This window comes from Cyprinodon variegatus, unplaced genomic scaffold, assembly GCF_000732505.1.
Source record: "Cyprinodon variegatus isolate N-32 unplaced genomic scaffold, C_variegatus-1.0 Scaffold116, whole genome shotgun sequence".
In the NCBI taxonomy this organism is placed as follows: Eukaryota; Metazoa; Chordata; class Actinopteri; order Cyprinodontiformes; family Cyprinodontidae; genus Cyprinodon; species Cyprinodon variegatus.
In genome coordinates, this window is record NW_015150569.1 from 474516 (window position 1) to 482662 (window position 8147).

At 41.6% G+C, this 8147-nt stretch overlaps 2 protein-coding genes across 2 annotated transcripts in view; one reads left to right on the forward strand and one right to left on the reverse strand.

The window, feature by feature from the left end:
• sox13 (SRY-box 13) overlaps positions 1–937 on the forward strand; it is a 33559-nt gene extending 32622 nt beyond the window's left edge. The window contains exon 12 of the mRNA XM_015375265.1: positions 930–937. Coding sequence (XP_015230751.1) covers positions 930–937 — 8 coding nt within the window. The remainder of the gene's footprint in view (positions 1–929) is intronic.
• Positions 938–2689: 1752 nt separating this feature from the next.
• The window catches only part of etnk2 (ethanolamine kinase 2), a 17236-nt gene continuing 11778 nt past the window's right edge, over positions 2690–8147 (reverse strand). The window contains exons 5-9 of the mRNA XM_015375307.1: positions 7591–7733; positions 6185–6268; positions 5950–6110; positions 5801–5874; positions 2690–4867 (exon numbers count right to left, since the gene is read on the reverse strand). Of these exons, the coding sequence (XP_015230793.1) occupies positions 4795–4867; positions 5801–5874; positions 5950–6110; positions 6185–6268; positions 7591–7733 (535 nt within the window). The 3' untranslated portion in view covers positions 2690–4794. The remainder of the gene's footprint in view (positions 4868–5800; positions 5875–5949; positions 6111–6184; positions 6269–7590; positions 7734–8147) is intronic.

Here is an 8147-nt window from a genome sequence, read left to right on the forward strand (position 1 = left end):
TTACCGCACCGTGACGTCACTGCTGGAAGATGGCAGGAGGGAGGGGCTATTATATCTGGGCAAACCCCAGAACCTCTTAATGTTCTTAGATTAACTCAGTAAACAATCATAGAGAAATCAATTCAAATGTCTTATCCTTTAATTCAGAGCAGATATATTTGGACATTAGATTTCTCAGTAGCAGATGTGGTTAAAAAGACATTGGGGGGGGGGGGGTGAAGAAGTTTTAAAACTTCTAGGCAGGATTTAAGAGAATCTTATATGTAAATGAAATCAACAAAACAACCAAAAAAGCACTTTAAAATCCTTTATTTTATTTTCTCTTTAAATATAACTTTTAGGTTTGGCCTAACAAATAAAAACTAATGTTCTATTAAATAAACAGAAAAAAGTCCAGAAAACAGTTGAATAGTTTTATCGTACAGACTGACTGTTCTTTCATCTTATCCCTCAACTTTTTGCTATAAAATCTACAAATTACTTAACTTTCCATAAACAGCAAGATTTGGAACAGTTAGTCCACTTATTACGGTAAAGACTTTATTAAAGTAATAACCCAGAAATTATTCATACATATCAACAAGCAGTACTATTAAAAAAAAAAGTTTTTCTCATGGCAGCAAATTTATTTTATATCATGAAATATATTTGAAATATTGTTGGTAAATGATGTAATTTAAAGGCTGTAATAAAGGAAGACAGATTTGGGCTTTTCTGAAATGTCTTTTAGATCCAGATTCATCTTCACTGCACTGATCAATTCATGTAAAAGCAGAAACTATTTCTAACAGAAGTTTACTCATTAATTAAATGTAAAGTTCACATTTTTATGACACACTAAAGTTTAGAATTTCATAGATTTTTCATCTAAAGGTTGGAAATTTCAGCGTCTAAAGTTATAAAGCTAAAACTGCCTTTTCTGTTTTCAGCCTCTTAGCTCGTTAAACAGGCAACAAAATAAAATATTAGCTTTTGCTTTTTCTTTAAATAAATGTTTTTTTTCCCCATGTTTGCCAATGAAGTAAGAATATTTACTTTTAAAACAAGACAAGAAATTATTTCATGTGCATAAAATGTGTCATTATTTTAAGGGGGGGAAAAAGTCTTACCATTGGAAGAGCATTTTATTTAACTGATCAAATGAGGGACAAAGACTCATTAAAAGATGTTTTTCCTTTTTATAGATCCGTCTTTGCAGAGCAGAGTAACGGTGTTTGACAGCAGCGTCTTCAGTTTGCAGCTTAATGTCTCAAACCTTAAAGGTTACCTTCTCTACAGAGGGACAGTTGGACTGTTCCAGCTAGTAGAGTCCACTGATCTCTATTTATTCACTGGATTGCCTGCAAAAAGTGAAGCCGCCATCTTGGTACTCCCCACTCCCACAGAGATGCTCAGTAAAATGCCTCCCTGTGCAGCATTTAGCTGCAGAAACCAGCAGTTTTCTGTCTGCAGGAAGACGTTCCTCTGGTCATTTCCCAGTCAGTGGATGAGCTAAGCAATAAATCCATCTATAGCCGATGGATCCTATAGTTTAGTCTGTAGACTAACATTAGTCTGGCTATCTCAGAATGACTGGAAGACATTGACTGAGTTAGACGCTGACATTGGGTCTAACGTTAGAAAATAGAAAGTAGAGGAAATAGAAAGTAATTCACTGAGAAATTTAATGTAGGAATTCGTTATTCAGTGGATGATGATGTCGTTCATGTATCGTTTTCTGCATTTTTGATTTTTAAAAGTCATGAGCTGAAATATGCTGCATGTTATATTGATGATGGGAAAAAAAGCAACTTAAACATTTTTAAAGGCTAATGCACAGACACAACATAACAGTATATGGCATCATGCACAATCTGCAGATAGGAAAATACTTCAGCATTAACAGACATGAATTTGTAATTCAGTCTTGATGTAAAATCTTGAAATTATATTAAAAAAATAACAAATCCATGTGTTTTACAGGAACATCATCCGTTTAGCCCTCTTGGCTCATCAGTATTATTCTGCTCCATTAACACATTCATTTTATCATGATGGATTTGTATAATATGTTATATTACATGATTAATAGACATCATAATGACTCTGCAATCTGATGGGCCTATTTTATTAAATTCTAAGTTAAAGTTAATCTACTGATGCTATGAAGCAGCCAGTCTGTGTCAAACTGATGAATTTATCTTTATTTTAAAAGTCTTCAGTCCCTGAAAATGAGAACATCATAGCTGTTTGATGCTGTAGCGCACCGATTGTTTACATTCTGACCGGTCTGACTAGGGAGTACCAATATGGCTGCCAGTGGCTGTACTTCAATCAGCAATCCAGTGAATAAGTAGAGATCAGTGGTAGAATCCAGCTAACGGTGCCTCATTAACCCTCTATGGCATGTTTCTTTATTTTTGGGGGTGGGGGGGTGGGGGGGGTTAGTTTTTGGGATCTTGGGCATTATAACATATCACTCACCTCACCCCCCCAATGTTTTGTTGCTTCAGGTCAAAAACATGCTATGAGAGCAGTTACCAAGGTTTTCTGATGAAGTGGAATGAAGAACAAATGAGCCATAAATGCAATAGAAGAAGTTTTACTGCAAGTATTTCTGAGTGAGCGGGTTAAAGATCAGCTGCAGTGTGTTTATGAACAAGTCTCCCTGTGGTTAGATAGAGATTTATTTCTATTTCGAGGATAAAGTCATCAAACAAAAACCCGTTCCAGAAAGAAAGCTTGGAGCTCCACCCAGCAGATGACGTCCGACCAGCTCCACCAATCAGCATCCAGAGTCCACTTTGACATCCTGCCCAGTTTGATGCTGCTGCTAAAAGATTTCCTGATTTGTCAAACCGATGCTAAAGTAGAACTTCACATGATGCTCCACATTCCTCACTTTAGGGAAGAAAGGGATTCTTGGAAGAGATGATATAAAATAAAACTTTATTCTCGTAATAGAAGGAATAAAAAGTCTCTAGCGTGGCCCTGACACTCCGTCGTATTATTCTCTATGGAACCTGGAGGAGCAACAGCTGGTGAAACAGGTGGAAATCCCATTTTAGGCTTTAGGGTCCCTTTGCATCCTGGTACCTTCCATCCTTTTCTTCATCCATGACCTTTGGCGGGCCGTGGCGTCCAGACGCACAGCGGGCAGCAGAATGGGGTTACTGGGTCTTCATTCTCCCCAGCAATGGTGCAGCTGGGATGACCTATCTCACTCTCCAGGTTCTTCCCACGTCTGCACAAGCCGTCTGCAATAAACGACTGGTGGTCGGCTCTGAGCCATCTGTCATCAGCTGCACAGGAAGCAGGTCAGCAAACACAAACAGACACCCAAACCTTTTAAAATCACTTTAGTCTTTAATTGAAATATTTTACTGGCAACTGTTAAATTATTCTTTTTACTTCTGCAGGCTGCGGAGAATCACTGTACAGGAAACTTTTCACAGTATTTGTTACAGTATTTACATCCTCCGTCACATTTACAAAGTCCCAGGAAAGGAAACCTCCTTTACAAAAAGTAAAGAACGGCAAACTAGAACATTAGTACATTCACACGCTGAAACAAAGCAACCTTAAATAAACAGCAACTCAATGAAGCTGAAGCCTGAACTATTTAGATGTCATTAGAGAAACAATAGAAAAAAGTTAGTCACTCAATAAATAAAGAGCTTTAGAAGCAGAGCTGCTGCTCTAGAGGAGGGAATGTTACGCAAACCGCCTGCAGACACCGACGCTGGGAAAGAAACTTCCTCTGAACCGCCGTGGATCCAAACTACAGCAAACTAATTCAGGTTAAGGAGACGCGCCGTTCTCAGTGGAAACGCCTCTGCAGCCATGTTTGCTCTATAAAGGTGCGTCAGCAGGTGAGGGTCTGTTAGTGCTTCTACAGTGCAAAGGGCCTTTTCCTTCAAGTTGAACCGTGATTGTGCATTTAAACAGTTATTGTATTCATTTAGCCTCCGTCTAAAAGTGCTTCTCTGCTCCCAAACGTGTCGCTGTGGTTTAAACGCTTCAGCTGGATGGTGGAGAGGAAGCAGCAACATCAGCTGCTCCCTGGATGAAAGGCATTAGCATCCGTTAGCATGTCTGCTCCATTATTTAACCCGTCTGCAATGTGACGCCAGCTGCTCACTGGCGCCGGCTCCACCGGGAACTGGATCATTCAGTGAAATAAGAACTAAAGCTTCAGGTTTACGGCTTCAAAACGATTCAATAAGACAAGAAGGTGAAACCGTCTGATTTTAAATCTGACTGATAAGCGTTTAGATTTAGAAGAAGAGGAGAAAAAAAGTCAGAGATCAGAAGCAAACAATTTTCCTGGGATGTTTTTCAACATTCAGAGGCTCAAACACGCTCCTCGCCGACAGCGACGCCATGTTTGTCTGAATCCAGGAAGCTGAAAGGAGATCAGAGTGAAGCAGAAGCAGGAGGCGTTACCCTGAGGGGGTGAAGAGGCCCGCCATAAAAACTAGACCAAACATTTAGCTCCTCCTCCTCACAGGTTGCTACGGTGACGGGATGGTTCACATGTAGGGAATTCTTGGCCAAACGCTCCTAAAGCTAAAGTCCGTCTCTGCCCCCCCGCTTCATTGAGGGGTGGAGTCAGTGACCCCCGCTGAGCCTGAACCAATGGGATCACAGCGAGCTGCAGGCGCCGGGCAAGTCCAGGTACGTTTGCAGGAATAGGAGTAATCACGCTTTTATGAAGGAAGGCGGCCCGGCAGACGGACAGAGCGGCGGTACGGCGGCGGCGGCTGGGCGGCGGAACGTCTCCGGGCCTTCAGCCGCCGCAGCCCTGACCTCCTCTCACTCGGGAATCTGAAGAGCCATCACTGAAGGTTTGATCTTGAAGTACTGGTTGAAGCGCAGCACGGCGTACCTGGAGGAGACAAAGATGCTCCGTTATGGCGGCGAAACGATCCAATCAGAGGAGCTGAAGGTCAGTCCATCATAAAACACCATCTAACAAATAACCTACTGTTACAGGTGCAGCGCCATAACCGGCCTGACGGTGGCGTCACATGGAGGAGTATTCAGATCAAGCTCTGGCTTTCAGTTCTATTCAGTTTATTTCTACAGCTCCAATTCACATCATGTCATCTCAGGTCACTTTCCAGATCCACATCAACCAGATCATCCAGTCAGATTGATCCAAAGTTTTCTATCTAAGGAAAACCAGCTGATTGCATCGACTCATTGACTCTTCAGCAATCCCTCACACTAAGCATGCTTGTAGCGAAAGTGGAGAGGAAAAACTCACTTTGAACAGGAAGAAACCTCCAGCAGAACCAGGCTCAGTGTGAGCGGCCATCTTCACCCTCATGGTGGTCAGATGGTGGCGCCGGCGTACGGCAGCCTGTCAGTGATCCGCAGGGCAGCCGTGGCTTTAATGCAGCTCCCCACCATCAGTGTGTGAGTGAATGACTGAGTGTCTTTATAAAAACAGGCCGTTCTTTCTATCACTGACTTTCTCACTCCAGACCTATAGGTGGCAGCATGTCGCCACACCTGGGCTGTTCATGGAGATCCAGGTTTCCCTTCATGCTGTTTCTACTGAATAAACTAATCAGCGTTCAGGTTGATCAGCTGCAGCATCAGTAGGATGAAGGGAATCATTCCAATATTTATAGAATATAGAGAGAAATCTCTGAATTTTCCCATATTGAAAAAATTATTTAACTTTTTAATTTATTTCCTAGTGGCCCTAATCCTCTTCCGTAGGATTCATAATACGGTGAAACTGGGAAACTTAAAGCTACACTCTGTCATTTTCAGCCACATAACATGTTTATTTAAAACCATTAGAACGTACCCAAGGAAGTCGAAGTGGATGGAGGAGTATTTGGCCTGGATCAGAGCCCAGAAGCCCCAGAAGAAGTGAGAAGCCTTCAGGGAGAAACATCAGACATCAGATGGTGACGGCGCGTTAATCTGGGGGGGAAAGAGGCGGTTTGTTCTCACCAGAGCAAACTTGTTGACCTGAACGTAGAGCGTCTCCAGCTCCCGCTGGCTGACCTCCTCCGTCTTCTTGGTGAACAGCTTGTACGCCTGCAGGTACTCCTTCAGCCAGTCCATCTGCATCTCCTGGCTGGGGTAGAGGCCGTAGTCCAGCTCAGCCATGCCTGATCGCACACAGACGCCAACAGCTGGGCAATAATCCATCAGCCTTAAACCACATTACAAACAAATCACTCACCTGCAAACTCGTTGAAGTGGTTTCCGATGTCGAAGGCCTGATAGTTGTAGCTGGAATATTCGTAGTCTATGAAGCGAACGTGACCTGAAAGACCACAACAGTCTTTTTTCAGTCATTAAACAAGAAGGAGAGAAAATAAACCGTGAATTTTAAATGTTTTTAGAAATTATTTTAAAAATCCTCGTTTTTCCAGCCACTTTTTTTTAAATGAGCATTTTCCTGTTCTCTAGCTGTTTCTCCGCCTCGAGCTTCTTTTCGGAATAAACGGCTTTACGATCAATCGGAAGCAGTTTCTCACAAACACACCAAACCAGTTAGATCTGATGAAATAGTTTTCTATAAACTTTCTTTAAAATTAAAGCATTTTAAATGCCAGGAATAATCACGTTTAATGAACTTTAATGCCAATCAAGGCCTTCATTTAAAAAATAATAACTTAATGACTTAAAGATTTTAACGACCCGTGGAACCCCTAAATTAAGATGAAATGCATTAAAAAACCAAAACATTTTCATTGCTGCCTGGTGTCTGAATCATTACTGGATTAGATCAATAATTTAATCCCTCAGACATTCAGTCAGTCTGAAGATAAAACATCACTTTATGACGGTAGTTTTTATCTTAACCCCTCCCCATTCTTTAAAAGACTTAAATCATCCAGAATTAAGCTTTTAAGCTTTGAAGTATCTTATAAATATTTGAAAATTTGGTGACATGTGAGTGATTCTCTGGTCTCTGAGCATCAGTTCCTCTCCGTCCTGGAAAACGATCGGCTATCACCGTTTCCTCCAGGAGGCCCCTTCTGGCCCAGTCTGTACGGTAAAACTATTCAACCGTTTTCTGGACTTTTTTCTGTTTATTTAATAGAACATTCGTTTTTATTTGTTAGGCCAAACCTAAAAGTTATATTTAAAGAGAAAATAAAGAATTTTAAAATACTTTTCTGGTTGTTTTGTTGATTCCATTTAAATAGAAGATTCCATTAAATCCTGCCTAGAAGTTTTAAAACTTCTTCACCCTCTAATGTCTTTTTTTTCCCAACATCTGCCAGACTCAGTGATCGCGATTAAAATTATTCTTTTAATTTTTTTGTGATTAACGCTAAATAGATTAAATCTGTGAACGTATTAGTTTTAGGAATATGATGAACGGACTTTTCCTTTAATAACTTGATCCTAATGCTCCTTAATAATGTTCAGCCTCACTGATTAGACAGAAATGACGTCATGCAGCCGCAGCTCTACTGTGATGTCATCAAATGGGCGGGAAACCAGCAACATAAAAAAAACAACCAATAATCATCTTTCAACGAACCATACTTAAAAACTTCAGTAGTTTTATTTCCCTTTGAGTGTTTAGCATGCAGCAGCCTGCGTGGCGAGGTGAGGGGAAGGAGGGTCACCTACCCTCTTTGCTGTTATGTATAATGTTCTTGCAGAGCAGGTCGTTGTGGCAGAGCACCACGGGGGAACCCAGCATGGAGAGATGTTCCTTCATCCACACCATCTCCTGCTCCAGCACCGCCTTGCTGGGAACCTCCTGCTGGATCCTGAGCAGAGAAGGAGGAGAAACGGAGGAAAGGTCACCGCACGTATCAGTGAGAGAGACATCTTGTTTTCAGAGCAGTGCGGCGCGAACATCTGAGAGCCGAGAAGCGGTGGGAACAAGAGGCTGAGGCTCAGCAGGGCTTCAGTCCTGTGGGTGGAACCCAGCGGCAGCAGAGTCAGTTACTAACTGCTGCTCGCTTTGAAGAGTTCTTGTTGCTTTCATCTATCGCTTGCAGCTGTATGCATTCTATTCACTTTATTTCTAGAGCTCCAATTCACATCATGTCATCTCAGGTCACTTTATAGATCCACATCAACCAGATCATCCAGTCAGATTGATTCAAAGTTTCTATCTAAGGAAAACCAGCTGATTGCATCGACTCATTGACTCTTCAGCAATCCCTCACACTAAGCAT